This window comes from Chrysemys picta, chromosome 22, assembly GCF_011386835.1.
Source record: "Chrysemys picta bellii isolate R12L10 chromosome 22, ASM1138683v2, whole genome shotgun sequence".
Taxonomy (NCBI): Eukaryota; Metazoa; Chordata; order Testudines; family Emydidae; genus Chrysemys; species Chrysemys picta.
The window spans coordinates 16,980,431-17,007,972 of NC_088812.1; the positions used below are offsets into that span (position 1 = coordinate 16,980,431).

The following is a 27,542-nucleotide window of genomic DNA, read 5'->3' on the forward strand; positions in this document are numbered from 1 at the left end:
AACGTAGCTCATCTTTTATTACTTAAATTAAAACCAACAAAACCAAAATCCAAACAATTCAATTCCGAATCAGATGGCGGTGAGGAGCGTTGCGAGAGGTGAGGGGTGACGTTTAAAAACACCATCTTGTTCCCTCTGATGCCGGTGGCGTCGACATCTGCTTATGTGATGGCCCCCACCTTGTGTGGAGGCACCAGGGATAGAACCGGGGACCAAAAAGCATCAGCATCCTTAGCTGGGGCTCTGTGGAGTGGACACGGCTGGGCATCTGTGATATACCCTCCCCAGTCGGTTACACTTAGAGCAAAGCTGATTTTTGCCCCATATATTTTTTGCGTGGGGGCAGTGTGTTAAAAGTTGAAGGGGGTTGAAATCAGGGAAGCTACCGCAACTGACACCAGCTAAGTCTTTGGTCCACCATGTTACCCTACGTGGAGAGAATTAATAGATGCTTGGAGTGTTCAGTTGAATGCTTCTGTCAGCTACCTGGTGCCCTCCACCCCTGTGTGTGTGTGTGTGGACGCGCGCATGCACAAGCGCGTAAGTGTGAGTCTGAGCAAGTGTGCGTACGTGGGCGTGGTGAGTGTTACTTGGCTGAAAAGGGGCACATCATTTTCATGCCCCGATAGCCGGTTCCCTCTGGCTCCCATGTTTCCTGGGGGGATAGGAAGAGAGATGCACATCTCACACCGCTCCCCAATTAACAGTCACACATATGGAGCCCTCTCCACTACCTGCGAGCCCCAATGACGAAGCAATCCCTGTTGAGAGCCCCCCAGGCTTTTGACAGAGAACCCCCTTCAAATGAAGCGACGCTCGTTAATTAAACGCCTCCTCCATTAGCACACAGAGACGACCCCACCATTAGCAGAGGCGCCCTTCCTTTAGGGAGACCTGCAAGGGGGAAAAATGGGCTCCTGCCCCTTTATGATGGATGAGGCCAGAAAAGCTTTTAAAAAAAAGAAATGTTTTCTGCTTGTTTTTTACATTAAAAAAAAAATCATCATCATCATCATTACTATTACTGGTATGAGGTAGCACCCATAGGCCCCAGGCAGAACTGCAGCCCCATTGTACAGGGCGCTGCCCAGCTACAAACCAAAAGCTAATCCCTGTCCTAACGAGTTTACAGCCTGGAGTTGTCAGGTGAGGAAGTGGGAGCAAACACCCTAACTAGTTTTAAGATGGTGCTTAATACGTGTATGAAGGGGATTATCTGCCAGGGTTGCCTGTGAAAATAGGGAACTGGACTTGATGACCTGGGAGGTCCGTTTCAGTCCTACATCCCTAATTCAGGTCCTGTCTGGGCTGGAAGACTCTATGGTGACCAGAGATCTAGTGAAACAGTGACATCACAAGAGCTGAGCAATGAAACAGGTAGGGACTTTTTTAGACAGACTGTTAAAACTCTTGTCTTTGTCAGCACCTGTTTGACTCTGATGCCTAACTAACATTCTGGAGAAAGGAATCCATTGTTAATAAACCACCCCTTTAAGTTATTCCTGCTCACAGTACACATCCCTGAGACCTCCCAAAGGTCACCTAGCAAAAAAATAACACCACGGAAGATCAGACTTTATGACTGAAATTTACAAAAGAGCTCAATTCTTATTTAGGCACCTAAATATATGTGGCAGGTTGGTTGCTGAGGACTTTACTTATGTGCCTATCCCTGTATGGATGCTGGCCCGGATTGTGCGTGCTAAAGAACTGGAAATCTGTCCCTGAGCTATTTTTAAAATTCCTGATATTAATAAGGTAAAAAACTAAGGAGATTTTTTTTAAAAAGGTGTTTAAGTGGGAGAGGGGACAATGTTCAGGGTTGTTGTTTTTTCCCTCCATCATAAAGAAGCAAAAACCAAAAAAGGGCCCAAGGCTAAATGCAGGTCAACTTTATCACAGAGGCCCTGTCAAGAGAGACGACCAATTAACAGGGAGCCCCTCGTTAAAAGACGACCCCTCCTGTGTTTTAAACACAACGGTCTCTTGAAAACCCCCCATCCCGCTCCCTTAACTCATCATCATAACTTAAGACATAAATATAATTCTTACATTTCTAGATTAAATACACGGGGGGAGGGGAAGGTGGAAGCTCCTCTTGGTATCTCCGCATAGTGACTGGTGGCCCTCCTTTGTAAAGTGGGTGGAGGACGACATGGGTTATTTGTATCCTCCCCTGCCCCCTCTGACCTGAGGGCAAAGGTTCTGATGCACCATTCAGGACCCGATTCTGGTAGGGGCTGAGTTCCAGGGCCCCAATCCATCCATGCACCCGCTGAACACCAAACTCACGAGTAGTCCTATTGTCTTTGCAGGATCAGGTTCCCAGCGCCCAGGATCAAGCCCTCACTAGGCGATGATTCCTCCCACACACACCTTGGTCAATCTTGAGTAACTCCTTAGGAAGACGGTGCCAGTGGCTTTGCGAGCGATCCCGGCCAGGTAGGACAAAAGGCTCAGTAGGCCTATTCACGGCAAAGAAAATAACACGACCTAGGGACTGGGTTCAAATCCCAGCCCCTGCTCCATGTGACTTTGCATCAAGGTCATTTAACTTTCCCATGCCTGGGTGGAGCAGAAAGCAAGGGTCCCAAGAGAATCCCGTCCAAGAACCCAATAGGTGTCTGCATCTGAGCCGCCACTTCCCCCAGGAAATAAATTATCTCAGCGAGAGGTGGAACTAAACAGGAGGAGGAAGAAGAGGAGGCTGGAGGAGAAGCTCCACCCCTAGCTTAGATCTCCAGCAAGCTGCTTTGCTCAGGGCTGGTGGTGTCTTTGTCGTCGTTGGCAAGCCCGTCCTGCAAGGCCGCGCCTGGAGAGCCACCGCCAGTGGCCGTCTCCTCCCTCTCGGCTTCGCCCTCAGCGGGCTTGGCTGCCCCCATCTCGGTGTGGGTCTTCTGGTGCTTGCTGAGGTGGTCGCTGCGGGTGAACCTCTTGTTGCAGAGCAGGCAGGTGAACTTCTTCTCCCGGGTGTGGGTGCGGACGTGACGCTCCAGCTCGTCTGAGCGGGTGAAGCGCTTGCCACAGAAGAGCCAGTTGCAGACAAAGGGGCGCTCGCCCGTGTGCCACCGCAGGTGGGCCTTGAGGTGGGAGGCCTTGCCGTAGACCTTCCCGCAGCCCGGGATGTGGCAGCTGTGGATGGGTTTCTTCCGCAGGCTGGCGGCTGAGGCCCCGAGCCGCTCCAGCTCCTGGCAGTTGGGGCAATCACACGTAGAGCGGCCGGTGGTGCTGCCGAAGGTGCCGCCACGCGGGGCCTTCAGTCCGATCCCGCCTTCCATCAGGGAGTTGTTGGCCACAGGCTTGGGCTTGTACATCTCCTGGGACAGCATGTGTTGGCCGGAAGGGAGGAGATGAGAGGAGGAGGTGATGCCCACGGCCGGGTATGGGGCAGGGTTCAAGGTGGTGAAGTCGGAGCTGTAGCTTGGCAGCTGAGGGCTCAGGGATGTCTGGGCTGGCACAGGCTGAAGGGAGCCCTGGAGGCCGTCCGACTGGGGCTGGGCACTCAGCCAGTTGGTATTGGAGTGCACATCCCACCAGGAGGCTGTGGCATTGCTGGAGCTACTGGAGATCCCAGGATGGATCCCGGCTTTGTACCAGGAGCCGTAAGGGTGCGCCATATCCAAGGAGGTGTAGACGCTGGGAAGGCACTCGGCCGAGGGGTGGCCCTTGGACACCAGGAGGGATGAGGGGTCCTGAGAGCCGGAGGAAGCTGGAAAGGAGTGAGAGAAGGGGCTGTAGTCGTTGCCGTAGGTGGTGGAGGCTTGCGGGCTGGCCGAGGGGGACATCAGCCCATTCCCACTGGGGAAGGCAGCCGTGTAGGAATCTCCCATGGCCTCGGAGCTGCGGAGCTTGGGGCTGGACTGCTCGGCTCCCAGCTGGTACAGCTTCTTCCCCAAAGGGTTCCCCGCTTTCCCAGGCGTGGCCGAATCCCGGATTGGACTGGAGCCTCCAAATTTATTGCAGGTGGCCGTTAGCATAGCCAGGGGGCTGGAGCCATAGCGAGCTTCTTCCTGCAGGAAGGGAGAAAGGAGGGCAAGGCATCAGCAAAGGGAGACAGGACCGGCTGATCATGTGCGTTGGCATGGGCTCAGTGAGGCCTCCAGCATCTGGGTTTGTACAGGGCCAAGCTGATTCAGGGGCATCCTAAGAGCAGGAGGCCAGGACATGGGGCAACACAAATGCAGCACGATAGAGATAAGCTCCCACTGGGAACAATGGAGAGTCTCCCCCACCCCATTGAGAACAATAGAGAATCACCCCGCATCCCCAAGATCTGCATTCACCTGAGCCACTGCGGTGCCACGTGGGAGTTGTAGTTCGGTGCCTCCTGCCTCCATTCTCTGTTATGGACTGCGCTCCACAGAGACACTACATCTCCCATGATGCCTTGAGGTCATGGGATTCCCATGATGCACCAAGGCCAGCCAGAGGAGAGACTGTGGTGCATCATGGGAGATGTAGTTCAGCCAGCAAGCCTTGCCCAAGCAGGAGAAAAAGGGCATGAGGCACCCAGAAGGCACTGCAGTGGTTTGGGCAGATGCAGATTAATGTCAAACTGACCCCAAACTAAACATTTTCTTTTGATTTTTCCAACAGCTTAAAAAAAAAAATTGGCTAAGTCAACATTTTCCCACACAAAATTTCCATTTTGCAGAAACCACATTTTCCATCAAAGATACATTTCAATGGAAAATTCCCAACCGGCTTCATTGTTTCATAGTAATTGGATTCTCCCCCCTTCCCCAAAGTGGTGCCTTGTGGGAGTTGTAATTTGGGTGTCTGACGCCCCCATTCTCCTCTCTATGGACTGGGCTCCTCAGCTGAACTAACTTCCCATGCTGCACAGCGGTCATGGGATTCCCAGGATGCACCCTAGCAGCTCACAAAGTCGATTGGGGTTTTCAATGGGAATTTAGTTAAGCACTCAATTCCCACTGAATTTCAATGGGATTTGGGCAGTTACAGTGTTACCAACTCTTATGATTTTAATCACAAATCGCAAGATATTTGCTGTTTATCCTAAAGCTCCAGCTCCTGGAGTCATGTGATTAGGTAGGAATCTCAGATACATCTAAATCCCTTACCCTCCTTTGAAAATCCCAACCTTAGAAAATATATAGTGTGACTCATAGATTCATACATTTTAAGACCAACATGTGTCATTAGATCATCTCTAACCTCCTGTATGTCACAGGCCAGAGAATTTCACCCATTCACGTTCGTATTGAGCACAATGACTTGCATTTGACTAAAGCACAATCCAACAGAAGCAGAGAAAAAAATGAAGGGGTAGAAACCAAGGAGAGTCTGTGATGAGGACAGACACAAGGAGACTTCTCCAAGCAGCAGGAGCAAAACGTTCTCACACCAATGGCATAAGGAGAATGTGGGACAGGAGACAAACGCTAACTGAGCAGAGGGACTGAGAACTAGAGCCAGGCAGGTTTTCCCATATCACGAGAGTTTCTGAGATTTCCAAATGTTTTCCCATTCTGAATCAGGATGAAAAGTTGAAATCTCAAATATTTTTGCAAAACGATAACCTGAAAAAATTTCAGATCAGGTCAACTGAAACATTTCATTTTGGTAAGTTCGAAACATTGCAGGTTGATTTTGACCTTTTATTAACCTTTGACTTTTTTTAAAGTATAAATGCACCAAAATTCTGAAATGAAAAGTTGTTTCGAACTGAAAAACAAAACTTTTCTTTTCAAAAATGTCAACGCTTCTTTTTTCAATTGTTTTTTTAATTTGAAAGATTTGTCATAATCAATCCTTTCCCATGAGCAGATTTGGTTTTGACAAATCAGCATTTTCTGATGAAAAAATGTTCCCAATCAGCGCTAGTGAAAACAGAAGAAGTGAGATGTGGACAGGGCTAGTATGTGGCAATTCAGCATACTCGTAGCTATCCCAAATTGCCTTCCTGCTTGCAAGAATCTCACGTTTTCAGCGCAGTTACCATGTGTAACTGACACAGCGACGTCTGCCTGAATCTGCAGAGAGCCTGAAACAATAGCTGAGTGAGGTGTGAACTCTCTGAATAATAGTTCTGAGAGGTGTGGGCCAAGCCTATCATGGGGGTGGAACTTGGAAGACGCCCACCAATTTTTCTCTTATTCTCATGTAGCCACTGGATGTGGGGTCACATATTCAAGGGCTCACCAGAGGTGTGAATCTAAGTGACTCCACAATCAGGACCAGATTTCCCATAGAGCTCAGCCCTCAATTTGCACCTGAGCGGCTGAGACCTTTGGTACCTAAATGGGAGCTGAGATGTCTTGGAAATCTAGTCTAGAGAGTATGGCAGGATGAGTAGGGGTTAATTGGGAACTGGAGCCTAACTGAATGGGGCGGATCTGCTTGTCAGTTTCTTCAGATCTGGGTCTCACTGAGTAGCTTGACTAATTGGCATCACCGCGCCTCGCATCCAGCCCCTGTTCTCGCACTGGGTGGCGCGGTCCTTCTGATCTTAAAAAATTGCTTCTCGCAGAGAGGGGCTCGGCCAAAGGAGCTGATCTGAGCAGCAGCACAAGAGGCTGTGGCTCTGCCCCCAGTCTGGAACGCAGCCCCTCTGCTATTCCAGCCCTGGATTACCCTCCCTGTGCACAGCTCTGCTGATGCCCCTCGAGCCCCATGGTTTGCCATGGGGCCTCCTGCACACATGCTCCTTAGTCCTGGCTTTCTTCTCCCCACTGCTCTTCCAAACCTGGGACCACCCTAGACCCCCGCGCTGCTGGTACACCTCACTGCTTAGTCCGGTCCTGATCCTGAGATAGCTCAGAAGTTAGTAAACAAACCAGAGCTGTCGTTTCACTCCTGTGTCCTTACTCAGCCAATCTCAGGCCTCTGTCCAAGCCATTTCAGCCATTAGTAAGTTCTACGAATTGACGTTATCCTTGTAAATGAATAACATTCTAGCCAATGTATGTTGAGTTTCTATCGTGTCTTTGACTCCCAAAAGATTCCAAATCACTTGACCCACTTTACTGCTGCCTAACTACTGTGTATACCTATGGCTGACTTTACCCCCCCATTAAAATGCAGCCACCACTGGGGTGGGATGTGCCAGCTGTTTATCTACGGGCAGAAACACGCGCAGTGATTTGGGGCAGGAAGTGAAAAACACTGTGTCCATTTGAAACTGCAGGCGGAAGTTAGGGCAGGAGCTAGCAAACAGCTATCACAACAGCTGTCGCGATGTAAATGATAAATTAAATAGAATTATTATTAATATTGACCTGAGGATCTGACCCCAACATTGGAATCTGGGCAGGACATTAGAGTAACATCTCAGACTTACAGACAGCGATGTGCTCTGACCACGCAAAGAGTTAATTTTAAGCCCTCAGTGGGGTTATTCCCGTGCCTGGAGTTCGAAAAGTTCTTAAGTCTTGTCAGAATCAGTCTTCATGGCCACCCGCAGTCAGGATCGCTCTCGGATGTCTCATGTGTAATCTGAATCAGAAGGGATGTGTGGTTTGGTTTACATATTACTCATGGAAGGGTCACTAATACTCATGAGTGGACCATGCACCATTTTGGAATATTCAGTTGAACATTGGCCTGCTAAACCCAGGGTTGTGAGTTCAATCCTTGAGGGGGCCATTTAGGGATTGGGGCAAAAATCTGTCTGGGGATTAGTCCTGCTTTGAGCAGGGGGTTGGACTAGATGACCTCCTGAGGTCCCTTCCAACCCTGATATTCTATGTGTGACTTTTTTGGGAAAAGGACTATTTTCACATTTATAAAACCATGTGTCTTATAGCTCGCCTTGGAAGCTCTTTGGGAGAGGGACTTTTTGTCTGGTGTTCGTACAGCTCCAAGCACAAGGGGGTCCTGGTCCGTGGCGGGCATTCCCAGATACTATGATATAACTAGGGTGACCAGATGTCCCGATTTTGGGGTCTTTTTCTTATATAAGCTCCTATTACCCCCCACCCCCTGTCCCAATTTTTCACACTTGCTGTCTGGTCACCCTAAATATAACAAATAATAAATAATAACAGGTGGCAATGTGTTTTGCATGGGGGATGGGGCTGTAAGAGAAGATGGGTTCTTTTCTTTTATTTTTTTTTTACTGGAAAAATTAATGCACCTGACCAAAATTTGCCATGGAAACAGTCCCTATTCTGGAGTTCAGAACGAAATGTGAAAAGACTTGAAATTCAAGAAGCATTGCATTTTTGTTCCAGATATTTCGCAAACCACTGCTTATAGCACTGTGGCCAGAGGTGAAATCCAAATCTACTGCAACTTCAAGGGAAATTACCTTTCCCATGACATATGATAACATACAGTCCCACCTGCCACCTCTCATGGTCTGGGAGGATTTCATTGCCAGTTGCATGTATGACTCCAAAAGAGTGGCCTGCTCTGAAACTCTGGAAACTTTTTGGTTTCTCTGCCCTGTCCCTTTATGTTTCTACTAGAGTTGGCTGGAAAATGGAGGGTTTCATGGAAAATTTCAACATTGTGGGTGAAAAATAAAAATTCAAAAGTTTTCCTCCAAAACCCAAAAATTTCTATTCAGAAATGTTGCCGTGGTGCCTCACGGGAGTTGTAGTTTCGATGCCTTCTACCCTCTGGACTGGGCTCCTTGGCTGGACTACATCTCCCATGATACACCATGTTCTCCCTCTTGCTGCCACAATGCATCATGGGTGCGGCATAGCCATGGTGTAACATGGGAGATGTAGTCTTGCTGGTGACGGCACGCGGCACCCAAACTACAATTCCCATAAAGCACCATTACGTCACTTCCAAATATAAATTTTGGGAGTTGGAGGTTTTTTTCAACGAACCTTTGAAAATCTCTGCAGAAAGCAGACACGTTTAGTGAAAATGTTTGTTTAATCAACCCCCCAATTTTCTACCTTAAAACAGTTTCAATAGGACATTTTTGACCAGCCCTAATTTCTATCTTTCTTGTCATTAACAGAACCTAACGAGAAAAAATTAAATAGTCTGAGGAGAGAATTCTGCCTGCTTGTTCAGCCATTTTGTTCTCAGCATTGCCGCGGCCTGTCGTAGAGGAACTATACACACAGTGTTCTCTCCAAGCAACTTTACTCTTTAATTTTTCTTGTTGCATTTCCCCCCCCCCCCTTAATCTAAAGATACATCACTTTATCCTTAAAGCATCTGGTTGCCCCTGATGGATCTGTGCAACATCTTCCTGCAGGACTCGGCATTGCCATGCATGTCATAAAGCTGCACTGTCACAGAAAGACTGCAACCTGCATGAAATCTGGGGAATTTCCTTCCCGTTGATATTTGCATTAAAATAGCACCTAGAGATTTCAGTGGAGATCAAGGCCGCATCATGCTACATGTACATACCTTGCACAACGGGGCCTTGAGCTCAATCATGGGCGAGACAGAGAAAGGCAGGATTATTATGCCCATTTTACAGGTGGGGAACTGAGGCACACACCCATTGTGGGCATTAGGTGTCTGAATATCTTTGAGGATCTGGGCCAGAAAGTCCAAGTGACTTGCCCAAGGTCACACACAGTCTGCGCCAGAGCCTGGAACTGAACCTAGGTCTCTTGAGTAGAGCCCTGCAACCAGACCTGGATGGGACCTGACCACAAGCATGGGCGAACAACTAAACCCTCTGGGGCTCGGATCAGCTCTCCTCCTCCTGCCTGCGGAGTCAGCACGGTGGCAGCTGTGTGCCCCGCTCCCCCGGCCACTGCCACCTCGCTGTGCTGCGTGTGCTGCAGAGTGAATGTGCCGGGAGTCCCAGCTTCTCTCGCTCCGCAACACACACAACCCAGCAAGGTGGGGCGGCCGGTGGCCATGTCAGGGTTGGGTTGGGTGGGTTTGAGTCCAGGCTGGGCTTAAAAATTAGGCCTGAGAGGCCTCTACTCTCGAGTTCCAGCTTAGCCACAAAACCACCCTTCTTCTAAGCCCTTGTGGTGTGACCTAGCCTAGCCCAGGGCTGGAGGCTTGAGAACTCAGGCCCCGATTCAGGAAAGCATTTAAGCACGTGCTTAACTCATCCAGCATTCAAAAAACTCCTGAGTCAGGCCCCCAAAGATCATCATATTTAGGCAAAAAGAAGTCTGATTGATGTTCTTTTTATTGGCTCTCGGGGGGGGATTTCGGGGGGAGGGTCACCTTTTTTCAGCTTTGCTCTGCAACCACAAGGGCTAGCCACCTCTGTGACTATTAGCCAGATGGTCAGGGACGCCGCCTCATGCTCCAGGTGTCCCTAAGCCTCTGATTGCTGGAAGCTGGGACTGGACAACAGGGGGTGGATCACTCGATAATTGCCCTGTTCTGTTCATTCCCTCTGAAGCATCTGGTATTGGCCACTGTCAGAAGACAGGACACTGGGCTAGATGGTCCATTGGTCTGACCCAGTATGGCCGTTCCTATGTTCTTAGTGAGATTCTCGCACTGCCCCATGACTCCGGGAGCTAGGGCTTGACATTAAACACCAGGCACTGTCAGGCTCATGATAAAATGTCTCGTCATGTGCTTAAGTGGTTTCCTGAATTGGGGCCCAGTGCCGATTTGGGGGAGGGACAGAGACTCTGTTGGAATCGTTAAAACTCATTCAGTAAAACTCTCGTCCTTCCTAACATGCAGAAGCGAGGATATAAATCCAGCTTTGCTGCACTGAATCCGTGCCGTCAGCCCCTTGGCTTTTCCCCCCCCTTGCTTGTCTCATTATTTTGTTTCTCCGAATGGCTGATCCTCTCCACGCAGGAGCTCACGGCTTCCGAGAGCCTCCTGTTTCCAATCTCGCCTCCCTCTCTTTCTCTCTTTTTTTTATGGCCTTTTAATTGAATTACGTTGTGGCATTTTAAATCCTCCTCTTTCCCTTCCTTAAATGACTTCCTCTTTATTTGCTCCCTTTATGTTTTTAATCTGCTGCTCTGGGAGCTTGGGGCTTTGCCAATTCCAACATGCAATGCGTAAAAAAACATAACGTATTTCCAGCTCATCACTCAGAGGCTTTGACCCACATGCTAAGCATCTATCTATATTGTCATTGGAATTTGGAGTGTAAAAACTGGCATTTCCTTCTTTAACATCACGGCTATCCCCCCACCCCCACCCCACCAGCCCCCCTGCTGATTTGTATTGGGGTGAGAAAGAGCTGAAAGACTCTGTAGAGGTTTGTAATAGTTTTGCCTAGTTTTGTACACGTGCCACTGCCCTCTGCTGGAGAGAATCACAACTGTTCGGCTATGTGTCCTAAACCCTCTACTGCAAACTGCTGATGGAGATTCTCCTTGAACGCAGGTAGTAGCACTTTCGGAGCAGAAGAGTCTGAGTTCTGGCTCTACTGTTCCCAAGAATTTTTAGAGGGCCTTAGATTTTTCTGTTATTACAGGAAGATTGTCAGCTCAGGAATCATATTTTTAAGCACTTTATTTTTCACTATTTGTGGCTTTTTAAAAAAAATTATTATTATTATTTCCCTGAGCTAAGACTATTTTTATTAGGATTCTGGTGTCACCCACAATCTGCTACTCGCTTTCCAAACATAACAAAACACAGGCCTTGCATACTAAAAGAGCTGCACAAACTTAACGAAAAGCCAGTTTAGTTAAGGCAATGCAAACGCCTAATGCAGACAGCCTCACGTAAATCAGTTTAGCTTTGATTTAGATTGAGTCAATTGATGCAAGGGGAAAACCAAATTAAGTGTGTCTATACTAGCAGTTTGCATTGATTCAAATAGGTGGCTTTAAAATCAAGACCGGATGTTTTTCTAAAATATATGCTCTAGTTCAAACAGGAATTATTTCAGGGAAGTCCTATGGCCTGTGTTATACAGGAGGGTCCGCTCGATGATCACAGTGGTCCTTCATCTATGAATCCATGAAAAAAATCGATCTAAGTTTCGTCTGTCACTTTGTTTCTAATCCAGGGCCGGCAATTCCATTTAGGCGACCTAAGCGGTCGCCATGGGCATCAGGATTTGGGGGGGGGTGGCATTTTGCTGCCCTCGGCAGCAATTCGGCGGTGGGGGGTCCTTCCGCACTCCGGGTCCTCTGCGGCAATTCTGCGGCGGGTCCTTCACTCGCTCCGGCACCTGCCGCCGAAGTGCCTGGAAGACCGGGAGCGCGGAAGGACACCCCCCCCCGCCCCCGCCGCAGATTTGTTGACAACAACTAGGAGCGCGGAAGGACCCCTGCCTAGGGCGCCAAAAACCCTGGCGCCGCTCCTGTTCTAATCCATTGCAGTTAGTCAGTTTCAGCTGATCAGTCAACCAGTTTTGTAACATCCTGGACTTGTCTACACATAGTATGTGTTGTACCAGATTCATTAAACTGGTTCAGGTAAACCAGTGCAAAATCCTGTGTGGATGATCTTATTTCAGATTAAGAGCATCTTATTTTGGTTTCACTTAAACCTGTTCCTAACATGAGTCTGGTTTAAACTGAAATAAACGTGGCAAAAGGGGCTTTGGCTCTGATTTCGTTCAGTCACCTTCAAATCACACCTTAAATTAAACTGGAGCGATGCTGCACATAGACAAGCCCCTAGAACTGTCTCAGGGCTTGGAAACTACCCAAGAGGAGCCTGCCTCCCCGAGGATCCATTCCCAAGGTGTGCTGGGACAGGACAGTGGGTGCTTAGAGTGGATTGCCCATGTACCGTAGACAGGCTGGATAAATCTCGTAGCAATGCCCCTCGTGGTCTCGGGGCTTTGATTCGAGGGGCAGACCGGGGCATGGGTTTCCAGCATGCTTCCATTCCATGCCAACCCACTGCTGCAGTACCTGAGTGGCGACCCGCTGCCAGGACAACGGGGATTTGCTGTTGGCCGTTGTGACATAGATTCCAGGCGAACATTTTTGACTGGGCATTAGAGGAACTCGCCCCTTCCCAGCAGCACCTAACATCAAGCCAAATCTGGCCTGAGAGTGTCTCTTTCAGCAGCCTGGGAGGGTCCTGCTGGCTTTGCAGTGCAACCACAGCATGGCAGTGCCAGGCACTGTGGAGCAATGCAGTCCAAGGAGCTGGCCCGGGGATGAGTCTGGCTGTCGACACCGCGTCGTGCTGCCCCTCGGGCGAGGCGAGAGGACAGGGAGCTGTCTGAGATCCCCCCTCCCCTCCCCACTTCTGGCTGGCAACAGGCATGGCCAGATGGAAACATCCAGACCAGAGCCTCAGCTATTCACACAAAACACCCAGGGACTCAGATGCGGCCGGGCTGCTCCGTGGGAAGTGCCAGACCCCAGGGTTGCTGCCGCCTCAGAGTCTGAGGAAACACGGTGGTGGGGGCAGGTAGAGGGAACAGAATATGCCGGCCGTGGCTGAGATAGACCCGCGACTTGAATCAGCCCAGGCCAAGGGTCCCAGCCCAACTACCCGCCCCCCTGCCATGCCCCGGCCGCTGTCAGGGACAATGTGAAACCAGGAGACCAGTGAGGTATCGGCAGCCAGTTGGTACCAGCAGCTGAGGGAGCTGCTAGCTGGGCTGAGGCCAGAGGAGACAGATCTCTAGGGCTAGCGGGAGAGAGAGTCCTCAATGGGAGCTGCTGAGCGCTGAGCGGTTATGGAAAACCGGCTCCAGGCACAAGCGTGAGCCGGGTGTGAATTGTGACCAAATCAGAATGATTATCATTGTTATTTGTATTTCAGTAGGATAGAGCCCACAACAGAGTCCCATGGTGCCGGGCGCTGCACACACAGGGAGAGACAGTCCCTGCCCCAGCTCACATTCTAAACAGTCAAAGGCAGGAGGGGAAACTGAGGCACAGAGCGCGGCGGTGACTTGCCCAAGTTTAACGGCAGAACCAGGAATAGAATCCAGCTAGGCCAGTGCCCCTTGCCACTAGACCACAGTGTCTCCTGGAAACCCACTAGCTTTTGCCCTTAGACACTTCCCCATTGGAACAGCTGCTGTAGATGTACTGACCAACCTAAGCCCTGGGCCGGGGAAAAAAATCCTGCAGGCTCTAATCACCAGAGGTTTTAGACCCAGCATAGGCCATGGCAATGTCCCCAGCATCCCCAGGTGCTGGAACTGGCTTCCATTATACACAGGGTTTACAGTTTGGTTCAATGGCTTCCAGCCCCCCTGCCAGGAGAGACAAGCCTGGGACTTCAGCATCAATAGGCCTGGCCCTGCCAGTCACGGGACTCAGCTGTGCCAGTGGGTTTTGCAACATTGATCCTTGTTCCTTAGGAGTTAAGCTGAGACCCTCCAAACTCATTCCACGCAGGGGCTCCCTTCCCAGTGCCTAGGGAGCTAGGCCAGGTTTGAACTGGTGACCTAGCCATCAAATACACCCTAAATCCACCCCTTGTGCCTTCCGGCTACCCCAGCCTGTCAACTAACCTAGCCTATAACTAAGGTCAGGCCTCTACTATTACAGGAATACTGCTAGACTATACAAAGCGCTCCTAGTGTGGACACAGTTTATACCAGCAAAGCTGCAATCTCACGGGTAGAACTTATTCCCTCTGGTCTGTGAACCAAAGCAAGCGATAGCAATAAAAGCACAGCTCTGTCAGAGTAACTGCGTCTGCACTTGGGGTTTCTGCAGCGCAGCTGTGTCGTTCGGGTCACCCAATTTCACACCTATGACTGACGCCGTTATGCCGGCAGAAGTCTGGCATGGAGATATGGCCTTTGAGATGCAGGCTCCAGCTCTCCGCTGAGGGGTTTATACCACATCCAGCACCATATCCCAGCGCTAACAGGCTATTAAGAGATAACTGCGAGAGCAGGAATTGTCCTTTCGTCTTCACCTGACTTTTTGTTACGCCATTACAGTCCCTGGTACCCTTTGAGCCGGGTCCGAGCTCTGCGTAAATATCACTGGCTTATGGGGCTCTTCCATGCAGCTTGATGGCGTTTCGCTGCTTGTCGGTCTGCAATGCGATAGCTTCTGATTGCCGCAGCCTGCCCATTCCACAAATTTCAGGGAATATTCCAGGCGTCCATGGACAGAACCCTACTGGGTTGGGGGAAATTTGGAGAAAACAAAAGGGGCAAAGGGGGGCCCGTGGCATCAGGTGGGCAAAGCCATCAGCATCAGTCACCTCTAATTCTCTATAGATCAAGGAACTGGCTGATGTCAGAAATTAACCCCTTCCAGCATGACAGCAACACCCCCCCGTTTCAGCTCTGTCCATTTCCCAATTGAGCTTAAAATGCTGACATCCAAAGAAAGAAAGAAAGAAAGAACTGGGGGAGCACACAGAGATCCTGGCATGGGAGGGAAGGGGGGGTCACACACAGAGCCCCTGGCCTCTGTAGGGTGACCATATAGCAACTGTGAAAAAACGGCACAAGGGGTGGGGGGTAATAGGCACCTATATAAGAAAAAGTCCCCAAAACGGGACTGTCCCTATAAAAATGGGACGTCTGGTCACCCTAGGCCTGTGGGAAGTGGAGTTTCAGGATGACATACAAGGGACTTGTGGGGGAATGGAGAAGCCCCCTGGGGCATGCAACGAATTCGGCCAACAGCAGCAATGAAGCATTTGACCCTCCCTTATCCTTGTTTCACAGATAGGGAAACTGAGGCAGAGAGCAGGAAACGACCAGGTTACACAGCCATTCAACAGCAATGTTAGAAACAGAACCCAGGTATCCTGGCTCATACCCTTGCGCTTGCCCCCTGCCCTATGCACACAGCCAGCAAGCATTGAATATTTTCTCAAGTTTGACTCACACTTATTGGCCCCCTCCCCACCCCAGCACTTGCGAGTGATAATTCCTTTGTTCCCCAGGCGTTGCCCAGTGCTTTTATTTGCAGCCAGTTGGTCTGGTTGGAGTTGTCAGAAAGAACCTGCCACCCACATCTAAGGAAGGCCCCGCATGGGTGCATTGCAAGGGGCTGTAGCCACAGGAGGAGTAACGGGAGAATATTACAAAGGGGAACCTTTAGGCTGAATATCAGGAAATTCTTTCTGATGATTGAGTCTGTTCGGCTGGGGAATCTTTTCTCAATGGAGGTAGTGGAAGCACCATCATTTGGGTCTAGAGATGGGCGAACAATGGATTTTTTGGTTCGCGGCAATTCCAAAAAAACAGGGGGGGGAGGGGGCGGGATTAGTTTCATTGACCCAAATTTTCAAACTTTTTAGCAAATTGGAAAGTTGCAAAAAATTTCATTTCGGGTCGAATGAAGCCTTGTCCCCGACCCCAAATGCGATGTTTCATTTTGCGCTCCCCCCGCCCTTTTTCAATTAAAAAAAATCATATTCAACCTAATATTGAACCAAAAAGTCAGAGGCTTCCTTTCGAAAGCATAGAAACAAAAGGTTCTAACATTTTCTGAATTGTTTTTAGAGCTGTTTTTCTGACCAAAACAATTTGCAGAAATCGACATACATTCACAAAATGTTTCAGTCGAACCGAATCTGTGGGGGATTTTTGCCCAGCTTGAATCGGGACATTTCAAGAAAAGGTGCCAGACGACAGAGAGCTTTTTAACCCAGCAGGGAAAAGCGAATGAGATTCAGTGGCTACTAAACATAATCAGCTGAGAAATAAGGTGCACTTTTTTGACAGGAAAGGCAATTAACTATTGGAACAACTTACCAAGGGATGGATTCTGCATCCAAACTGCGTTCTAGCTCCGCTACAAGACATGGGCTTCATGCAGGACTGACTAGGTGTCAGTTTCCCTGGGCTGTGTTAGGCAAGAGGTTTAACTAGTTGATCAGAATGGTCCCTTCTAGCTAGGGCCAGCCTTACGGGTGGGCAATCGCCCAGGGCGCTGTGGTCAAGAGGCATGAAGCGTGGCAGGCCTGGGGTGTGAGGCCATGGAAGGGAGCTCAGGGCAAGGGGTGGGTGGGAGGCAGCGAAGCCCAGGGGCAATGCGGGTGGGTGGGAAGCCCAGGAAAGCAGCAGAGGCCAGGGGGGATGGAGGGATGGATCGGGAGGCAGCGGAGCCCAGGGGTGCTGGGGGGATGGATGGGCAGGCAGCAGGGGCTGGGGCAATGGGTGGGGGATTGAGGGAGCCAGAGGGAGCCAGGAGCGATGGGGGTGGGAGGGTAGAGAGCCAGCGGGGTCCAGGAGTGATTGTCATGATTACCCTAGCAAGATGAATTAGGGTTAAGCCATTACAACCCCTTCGCAGGCTTGCATCTGCCCCGAGAGCTCTGGGTAAATACCATTGGCCCCAAGCTTCTGAGGCCTTTTACATGCGACTAGTGGCGTGTCTCTGTCTGTCTGTGTATCGCGATCACTTTTGCATGCTGCAGCTGATCAATCCCATGGCAATGTTCTAGGCAGCGGTGGAGAGAACCCTATTGATTTGGGTGAAACTCAGAACAAAACAAAAGCAGGAAGTGGGGGGCAGGTGGAGCCCTTGCCATCTGGTTGGCAGACCCGGCAGTTTCAACCCCCTCTGTCAGTGCCTATAGGTTAGATTAGCCCTCAACGGAGGCCGGACCACAACAAGGGGTTTATGGGTAGGGCTGCATTTTTGTCATGGAAGGTCATAATGATCATGGAAATCGCGAGTTTGAATAAAGTCCCTGAAATCATGGAAAAACCACATCTGATGTAGGGTTGCCAACCCTCCAGGACTGTCCTGAAGTCTCCAGGAATTTATCTTTAAAGATTACGTCCTGCGATGAAACCTCTAGGAATATGTCCCACCAAAACTGGCAACCCTCGTTTGATTAGACCCCCTTTGGCATTGAAACCCCACGCGCTCGGTCGCAACACCACTGAGGTTTGGCCTGTCTGTAGATGGAGAGGTGGGCGGGCCAAACCTGAGTGGTGCAGGAACTCCGTGTGCCAGGTTGCAATGCCTGGAGCAGGACATCAAGTCCAGCCCCATGGGACAGGAGTCACCAGTGTGATGCGAATGCAGGGTGGGCTTCCTCTCCACCCCCACCACACACCCTGGGCCTGACCTTTCAGTGCCAACTACATGGTTTTGTGACCGTTTGGTGATGTATCCTTTTTTTTCCTGCCCCATTTGCCGTGAAATTTATAAAAAATGTCCGTGCCAAAACCAGAGCGTCAACTACTGTCACCAAGTTCAGAGAACCGCTGCTTTAGCTAAAGCAGAACCCATTCATACTCTTCACTAGAAACTGCTCCAGGTTCAGTCCCAAGCAGTTACGTTTGTGCAAGTAGCCAAGCACAGGGCTAGAGGATGAGGCAAAAGGGGGGATTTTTACTTTTGGGAGGAGGGAAAAGTATTAAAAAAGAAAATCTAAAAATATTTCATGGCCCGTTAGAACTTCCTCAAGCCAGCGAGAAGTTTCCTGAAGCACCAAACGTTTTATTTATCTATTTATTTCTTTGTTGATTCTTCTTTGGGTTTTTTTTTTTTAAACAAACAAAGCATCCCCCTCATTTTTATAAAACTCTCCCCAAATCGGCCACTCTGCTCTTGCAGCTAAATATCTCCAGGCTGATTTTTGTTGGTTCCGAATTCTTTCTCTTCTTATTTTACACAAGGAACTGGCAGAGTGCCCGCCTGCCTTTGGATGGATCCTCGCGTATTTCGGCTTATTTGTGAAACAGTTTCCATGGGCACCAACGAGGCCCTTAGACTCATAGACTGTAAGGCCAGAAGGGACTGTCCTGATCATCTAGTCTGACCTCCTGCACGTCGCAGGCCACAGAACCTCCCCCACCCACTCCCGTAACAGACTCAGAACCTCCGGCTGAGTTACTGACGTTCTCAAATCATGATTTAAAGACTTCAAGATCTGACCTCTCAAGATCTAGCACATTTTACACGTCTTTAGGGCCAATAATAAGGCTCCAACCTGGCTCCCATGAAACTAGAATAGGCCTGATTCTAGCATTACCAACTTGGAGTGTTCAAAAACCATCAGTCAAGCTTTGAATAATGCCTGAGATTGGCTTAAAAAACTCATAAGCTTTTACAATTAAATAATAAATGTTGGGGTTTTTTTTTACGTGTATTCTGGCTTCTGGTAAAACGCTTAGATTACATCAGTAATAGGGATGTATTATTGAGAACTAGCCTCGGGCGGACTGAAGTCACCATGTCATCGCCAGCTGGCACTTTTTGGTCAGATAGCCTGCCTTGGAGATAAAATCCTCGCACATCATGCCCTGAAGATCAGACGTGAGATCAGGAAGGGACTTTGCCGGCTCTGGACTGGTGGCTAACCTATGATTAACCTGGTGCACTGACTCAGTAATAACCCTTTGGAGCTTTTAGACGCCTGGAATAAAGCCATACAACGTGGGCATGCACACCCAGCACTGTGGCCCTCACTGTCTACCTGTATTGTTGTTTTTCTGGGTTTTGAGCATTTCGGGTTACACTCCGGTCAGTCGCATTTTGAGCTTTTCCTCACAATTATGAGAGTTAGAGACTTATTTCCTTGTCTAAAACAATGAGACCAGATATTCTGACCTAACCCCATGACTCCCAGCTCTGGGACTTCCCAATAAACCACAGCTCGCGAGACTCACGGTAAAATCGCAACACTATTCTCATGTACACTAAGGTCTCTTTAAACAGTCACACTTTTCCATTGGCTTAAATCAGAGCCGGATGGGGCTCTGCTCAGTAGCATCGGCAAGAAATGAGGGCCTGATTGTAATCCTATTTACTCTCATTTTAAATGGCTGTAATTCCAACCACTTCAGTGGAATTCGTTCTGATTTACAGAGGAGAACAAGGACTTTAGATTCTTCCCGTGCTGCCCGCTCACCCCACCGCACCCCAGGCTGGGCGTGGGAGCGAGAATGAATGAACTGGGTTTGGGTTGTGGAGTTGTTGTTTTTTGTGGCATGATCTAGGGCAGGGGGTCTCAGACTTTTGTACTGGTGACCCCTTTCACAAAGCAAGCCTCTGAGGGCGACCCCCCGTTATATATTAAAAACACCTTTTTATGTATTTAACACCATTATAAATGCTGGAGGTGAAGCAGGGTTTGGGGTGGAGGCTGACAGCTCACGACCCCCCCCATGCAGGACCGGCTCTAGGCACCAGCAAAACAAGCTGGTGCTTGGGGCGGCACATTTTTAGGGGCGGCATGGCCGGCGCCAGAATGCCGCCCCTAAAAACGTGCCCCGGCCGACCTAGCTCACCTCCGCTGCTGCCGCTCGCGCGCCACGGCACAGGAAACAGCTGATTCGCGCGCCGCTGCTCCCCCTCCCTCCCAGGTTTGAGAGCCTGGGAGGGAGGGGGAGACTCCGAGTGGCTGCAGCGTGCGCGCCGCTTCTCCCCCTCCCTCCTAGACTTGAGAGCCTGGGGGGAGGAGGCAGGGCTGGGGATTTGGGGAAGGGGCGGAGCTGAGGCGGGGCCGGGGGTGGGGTAAGAAAAAAACGGGGGGGGGGGCGGCCAAAATTGTTTCTGATTGGGGCGGCAAAAATCCTAAAGCCGGTCCTGCCCCCATGTAATAACCTCGTAACCCCCTGAGGGATCCCAACCCCCAGTTTGAGAACCCCTGACCTAGGGCTTATAAAGGAGTGGGTTGGGGGAGAAAGGAGAGTGTCAAAAATAATTAAATGGGGCGGGGAGGGGTGTCTGCTTTTGAAGAATGAAGTTGACTTTTAGGGGGAGCGTGTTTTAAAGATTGGAACTGGGGCATTTGGGGGAGTGCTCTTTAAATATGATTTTTAGGGCATTATCTGAAAGTTGGGGTTCTGAAGTTATGAATGGGGGGGCAGGGGTTGAGTGCTTTAAAAGCTGCCTGTTGTGGGGGAGTCCGTATGTTTTTCTTAAGAATTCAAACCAGGTTCTTTGTTGTGGGGGGTTATGTGTTTTATTCCCAGAATGAAATTAGGGGGCTGGGGGGGATTAATTGGTTTGGAGGGAGATGGTTTGGGAATGAAATTGGGTTCCGATGGAAAGAAGGCTGTGGCATGGAGTTGGGATCTGGGGTTTTATTCCAGCTCTGGGAAAGAATCGTGGTTAGAGCAGGGGACCTGAACTCCTGGTCTCTATCCCTACCTCTGGGGTGCAGCGTGGGCTGTAATGGAAACGCTGACGTGAGAAAGACTGTGGCGGCACCAGTGCAGGGCTCTGCTGCCCACGCCGATGAAGTACCCTCTCTCTGCCCGCCGAGTCGGTCAGCTCAGCCATCACAGACAGACGGTTCCCCTTCCAGTTTTGGGAGAGAGAAACTATTCAGCCCAAATTTCTGCCCCTGATCACCGCCCGGGTGCGCCCTGGGCTTTTCCTGGAGTCACAGCTGGAATTGATCTCTGCTGGCAGAGCTAAGGCCCTGGCCCTGGGGAGAAGTTGTTGTACACACCGACGTGGATACACTGCAACAGCGCAAACATGTAAATTGCAGTAACGCCTATGCACCTATGCAGTTGTGATGACCTCCCAAGCCCACCCTCCTACAGCGTGAGCTAAAGCTCCAGCCTGCACAGTTAGGAGCTGTAACAGATCCATGTCCTCACAGCGGAGGCCAGGTAGACAGACCCGTGTGCTCCACACCTGGGGTTTGCATCAGTGTAGTGCCACCGCTATCCTTCTACAGGTGCAATTCTCCCTAGTCCGGACAAGCTCTATGATGGAAACCTGATCTGTGCCACTGGATTGCACCCTCCTGAGAATTAAATAAAGCCGGCCGGCCCGGCAAGAACAAGACGCGTGAAATCCGGCGAGCGGGATACGTGAAACCTAGGGGGGGGACAAATGTGATCCAAGGACCCACCACTAGGAAACCACTATCCCGCTTGCTAGTAGTGCGGGGAGGAGGGCGGGGGGGAGGGCAGCTTTGATGTCCTTCCCTTCCCGGAAAAAAAAATCCTTAATGGGTTCTCCCTCCGGCCTCTCCTTCCACCCTTCACAGCCTCCAGTCCTTTGGTGAAGGCAGGAAATCTGGGGTCAGGACGCCTGGGTTCTATTCCTGGCTCTGGGAATTAGGGCAGGGGATGGGGAGCCAGAACGCCTGGATTCTCATTCGTTATTGCCTTGCCCAGGGGCTCTTCGGCACCCCTGAACCGACGGCTGCACCCGGGATGGTGCAGATAGAATGAGTGAATCCCCCCGAGCCCTGATTCCGTTTTGGACTCTGCCACTGACTCCGCCCGTCCTCCAGCAGGTCACTGTTGTGACAACGGGACTGACCAACATGACCCAACCTCCAGGAGAGGGGCCAACGCAGCTTTCGGGCCTCTGCATGAGGGACCCAGGACCTCCTGGGAAAGGCCTTCGAAACCACCGAACCAAAGAGATGCTAAGGGAGCCCCGGTGCATGCTGGGAGCCCTGGTGGACTTTGTTCGGGAGGCCAGTCTTCGTGTCAAGGCGCTTTGGGCCACTCTCAGTGTGCTCCAAGAGGAAGACTACTGGCGCCTACGGGGTGGACGGGGAGTTTGCCACAGGTGGGGAAGAATCAGAGGCAGAGGAATGGGGGCTGCGTTTATATGCTCAGTGTCTGTGCTTTTTTCTTTAGTCCCTGCTCTGAGTTCTGGGCTGAACCGGGGGGAACCCACCAGACCTTGGGCTGGATTCTTCTCAGCTCTGGGCTCTGCCCGATCCTCTGTTGGTGCCTGATACTGGCAGAGGGAATTTCATCCAACAATAGACTATGTCTCTGATCCACTAGCTGGACCAGGCCTCTGCCCAGTCAAAGAAGGAGCCAGGGTTCTGGCCTGATGCTAACAGCGATCCCCAGTCATTCAGTCCCCTCCTTTTCGCCTTCTCTTTGGCCTTGTCTGGGCCAGCAAAGTGCCCCAGTTTAATGACACAGATTTAAAAATGCACAATGCAAAGCACTCCTGGGGACACACTCGGGGCTTGCCGAACACAGAAGTAACACCAGTTTAACAAACCATGTGGTTAAACCCTTGTGTGGACACCTTTCGATCAGTTTCAGATTGGTTTAGCCTGCACCCGTAATAATAATAGAAATGTCTTGTCTTAAAGAGCGCTTTTCATCAGTAGATCTCCAAGTCTGTATTATCGTCATTCTACAGATGGGGAAACTGAGGCCCAGAGAGGTCCCCCAGCAGGCCAAGCTGTGACTAGACCTCAGATCTCCTCTGACCTCAGTGCAGTGTATGCGCAATGCCACAATTCACCTTTCCTAGACCCTAAGCTCCAAATAAGTGGGAGACTTGCTAGCTCTGAGGATACTGAGAATTTAAGGATGATACCATGGAAAGAAACTTACAGACCTTGCACTGGCTGCTTGGGTGCAAAATTAGAGCTACTTAATGGGTGAGCTAATACATTATGGCCTCATGTGCCTCAGTTTCCCCACCCAACTGGGGATAATGATGTTACCTTGGCCTCATATGGGACAGGGTATTAATAATAATAATAATATTATTATTATTAATAATAATAATAATAATAATAATAAACTATTATTATTCTTCACACAAAGATGGAGATTTTTCAAGCTGTCTAGGGGATTCATTTCAATGGAAGTTACATGTCTAAGTGGAACAGGCACCGGATGGGGACTCAGAACATCTTGGTTCTATTCCCAGCTTCTGGTGGGTGACCCTGCATGCCTCAGTTTCCCCTCCCACCCTTTGTCTATTTAGACAGTGAGATCTTTGGCATGATAAAGTCCTGATCTCAGCTCGGGCCTCTGGCAGGTTAATGACATATACAGCTGGCCAAGACTCATGATATTTGGCATTTTAATTAAAGCACCAGCTCCTGGAGTCATGTGGTGATAAGATAATCCCCCTTGACGGCTTTGAAAATATGTTCCTTTGGGGATTTCCTGTTTCATTAGAGCAAGAGGGGAATGTGGGTGTTGAGAAATTCATGAGGAAGATAGGAGAGGAGGATCGTTTGCTACATGACAAAGGAAGGAGGGTGGGTGTGGGATGCATCAGACCTGTGTTTTGCCCTCTAATCCTCAAGGAACCCTAAAAATTCCACAGGACAAAAATAATTAGTGTGAAGGAGGTGGGGAAGGGGAGCGGGGACGTGGCTGATAACGGGTAAAACTCATATCAGCAGAAACAACAACGTTCTACAGGATCACGAGTGAATCCCACAGCGGATGCGGCAAGGGACTAATAGAGATGCAAGATGGAAAAGAGCCTGGTGCGGGGAGGTCAGATGGCAAAGGTGCTTAGTTGGCTGCTGGGCTCTTCTGAAAACTTAGTGTCACGACAGCTCCTGTGGAGGGGCTGAAGCCATTGGGAAATCCAGCCCTGAGTGCGGGTGCTGAGCACTCGGAAATCGGACCCTAAATGGGACAGTCTGCCCCTGCCATAACTTGGTGCGGAGCTGCTGCAGCTGTGCTCAAAGGAGCTTGGCCCGAAGGGTCTTTAATACGAGGGATAAGGAATTTCTTTAATTGGTCCGACGTGCTCGAAATTAATCCCTGCTCCCTAAAACGGGAGCAGATTTACCCCCCACCTGGAATCTCAGATGGTTCGAGCTGTGTTCCTAGAAGGGTCAGTTCCACCCTCACCCCAGCGCCCATCCAGATCTGCTCCATCAGCATCCATTGTGCAGCTGGCCCAGGTGGGACCTGCTGCAAGCGGCAACGCCACGTCTCGGCCCCTGGCATGCACATGCTCCGCTCCCTCCCAGCGCGGCATGCCTCGGCGAGGTTGGCAGCAATGCCCGCCGTGCCTCTGCCTTTTAGGGGCCTTGTTTAACCTCCCCGCCGGGCGCTGCGGGGAGGTGCGAAAGGGTGATTAACTCTGTTCTACAGGTGGGTAAATGGAGGCAGGGGGAGAGGACAGGCTATGCCCAAGGTCACCCAGCAGGTCAATGGCGGAACCTAGCCCCGTCCACTAAGCACTAGGCAATACTCCCCTGGGAAGTCTCACTCCCCTGACTTGACCACTCCCGAGGAATAGAACGCAGGCATCCCAGTCGAACCATTCAATTCCCTCCCAGCGCTGGAACAGAACCCAGGGGACCCAGGCCCCTGCGCTAACCACTCAACTCCCTCCCCGAATAGAACCCAGGAGTCCTGGCTCCTACTGCCCATTGCAGAGCTGCAATCCCAAGCCCACCTGTGCCAGGATCTAGGAGCGAGCCTTTCCCGTGCACCCCCTTCCCCTGCCACCCCTGGCTCCCCGTGCATGGATGGCAGCCGAGTCGGGCTAGGGGACCAGCACATGCCATGGTATGGGAAGACGGCTCTTGTTTTTTTCCAGCTGTAACTTTCCTCAGCCCAGAGCTGTTTTGGGGGGGGGCGTGAAACTGATGCGGGGTGGGGGTGGGGAATTGACTGGGCCAAATTAGAGGCAGCCCCTTTGGTCGACCGTTTCCTCCCCCTCTTGCCCCGGTGAGTCCATCCTGACTGAATCCCTCCTCTCCATAGGAGACGGAGCAGGGGGCAGCCGGGTTAACCAGCCCCAGGCGGACAGACACAGGATTGGCCACAGACAGAACAGACCGGTGTCAGCAAAACATCAGACAGAAGACTCAGGAGTGTGGCAACCCCCTTTGAACCAGCTCCGGGCCCAGCCATGGACCGAGCTTAGAGACCAAGGGCCAGATTTCTTGGGGGTTAGGCACCTAAATACCTTTCAAAACTGTCCCCAAGTGCCCTCAACTTGCAGCAAAGCCGAGACAGCTACGGGCGAGCGGCACCGCAGAGATCGGGCGCAGAGGGAGACTGGGCGGCTTGTATCTCCTTGGAAACAGTGGCCATCTGGGCAAAGACATTTGTCTGTAGGCCACTAGCTGGGATGACCCCCTCACTGCCCCCAGCTAGCCTCTTGGGAGAGACCATAACTGGGTTTGCGATAGTCCCATCAACACACCATGGGCCCAATCCTGGGAAGCTGTGAGCACCCTCTCAGACGGTGCCGTGCATCCGCATCGCCACATCCCCGGGGGGGAGTCAATCGGCGTCGCTCTGCATAGAGACACGGACGCCAATGGAATGATGCCAACTGGGGGTCTGGCCCCATTGACTCCAAGGGAGCCGTTGGGGAGTGTTTGCCCCATTGCCCTCAACAGATCGACTCTGATTTAAACCAGCCCAGGTGCCTGCCCTTAGTGTTGCTAACTGAGGGCCCTCAGGGCCTCAAAGGACCGATTGATCCTACTCTTAGCTAAGCCAGCTGCCTGAAGTGCCAAGCGCCCGATGCCAGTAGCCGGGTTCCAGGAAGCTGAAAGCACCATTGCTTTAACAAGATCCACTCCCCGCACTTTCTTGTTTTTTTCCGAGACTGCGAAGCAGAGAATGGAAGGGGGGCTAGCGGGGCACTGGGGAGTTTTAATGTGGAACATGACCTTATTAACACACCTATCGCCAGCTTCGAATCTCTCCCCACTGCTGAAATTTCAACTTCAAACGCCTTGTTGGGTTGTGGGTTTTTTGAAATGTTCAAGCTTCGGGCGGCTTTTATTTTCCATCTCCGATCATTATTTCCTTTTCTTTTAATTAAAACCCCCTCGTTATCTTCTTCCCCCTTATTCAAAAAATAAAAAGCCAACTTCGAAACCTACCCGATCCCCCGCTTTAAAAAAAAAAAAAGACGGTCAGACACTTTTTTGCTGCACGATCACGTAGGATCATTAAAAAGGATTTTTCTTTTTTCTAAAAAAAAAAAAAAAATCTTAAAAACAACCCTTTAAATAGCAACTCCAGCCGGTGAAATTTCTGTAGCCAATAAAATCTGAAAATAGCCCTGAACTGGGAGTTTGTCCTCAACCGAAACCTAAATATTTGTGACTATAGCAGCCGGGCAGTTGGGTTTCTGAATCTTTCCCAACCTTTGCTCTGAAGGCAATCGCTGCTTGTGAAGGGTGGCGAGGCTAGAAAAAGTTTTTTCTTTAACTTGATTCCCCTCTTCCAAGTTTTGCCTTTCATCTAGCAAGGAAAACACCCCTTCAGATTTAAAAAACATATCCTGTTAAATGGGGCACAGTCCTGGGTTGGTTTTGCAAAAGTCTGTACACACACAAACGCACGCACACTCAGGCAAACTAAACACAGATCACACTGAAATCCAGGGCACCCACAATCAGTACCCAGGCGCTCCCACTCCAGAGTTTAGAGGAAACATCCCTGATCTCTATCGCTTCTCCTTCCTCTTGGTATATTTCACCCCCTCTTAAGATTGGCTGCCCAGCACCCCCTTTCCCCAGTCCTTATAGCTTCACAATGGGTTTGATTTTAGGGCACCCCCCTCCCTCAAAATAAAAAGAAAATGCAAAGAAAGAAAGAAGGGGAGAGGAGAAAAAAAAAAGAGCTTCTTACTTTTTTCAGCTCCTTGGGGTTTAGTTTCCACCTGGCTTGAGAAAACCCAATTGCTGCTAAGTCAGGATTCCCTAAGGCCCCTGAATACATGCAGTGGGGAGATTACCTCGAGCGCTGGAGATGCCATCTCTCTGTGTGTCCCAGCCTGGGAGGATTGCGGCAGATTTGGAGGAGAGACAGGGAGAGGGAACTAGTTGATCCGTAGTTAGAAAGGACTGGGGGGGGGGGGAACTCCTTCCCTTTGCACTAGGATCCACCCTCTAATTACAGCCTAGGAGCCTTTGAGCACCCGCTAGTATCCAATAAAGGAGGAGGGAAGGGGGTGGAGTGGGGGGAAGAAGTCAACATTTTCGGATTTATCCTTGTTTCCTCAGAGGTTAGAAAAGAAAGAAATGGGGGGTGGGGAGGATGGAGGGAAAGAAAAGAGGAGAAAAGAATGGAAAAGAGGAAAGGAAATCGAAGG

The 27,542-nt window shown here is 50.4% G+C and overlaps 1 protein-coding gene across 3 annotated transcripts; it reads right to left on the reverse strand.

Annotated features, from left to right (window-relative positions):
* Window positions 1-27,342, reverse strand: SP7 (Sp7 transcription factor). Of its 3 annotated transcripts, none has more exons than XM_024109901.3 (2): window positions 27,080-27,342; window positions 1-4,010 (listed from the first exon to the last, which is right to left on the reverse strand). In XM_024109901.3, the coding sequence occupies exons 1-2, from the start codon at window positions 27,167-27,169 to the stop codon at window positions 2,733-2,735; spliced, it is 1,368 nt and encodes a 455-aa protein (XP_023965669.1). In that variant the 5' UTR covers window positions 27,170-27,342; the 3' UTR covers window positions 1-2,732. The 3 variants fall into 3 exon arrangements, with proteins under 3 accessions (XP_023965669.1, XP_023965670.1, XP_065432058.1); XM_024109902.3 differs by having other exon boundaries at window positions 27,186-27,327; XM_065575986.1 differs by lacking the exon at window positions 27,080-27,342 and adding an exon at window positions 7,304-7,458.
* Between the last annotated feature and the right edge of the window lie 200 nt (window positions 27,343-27,542).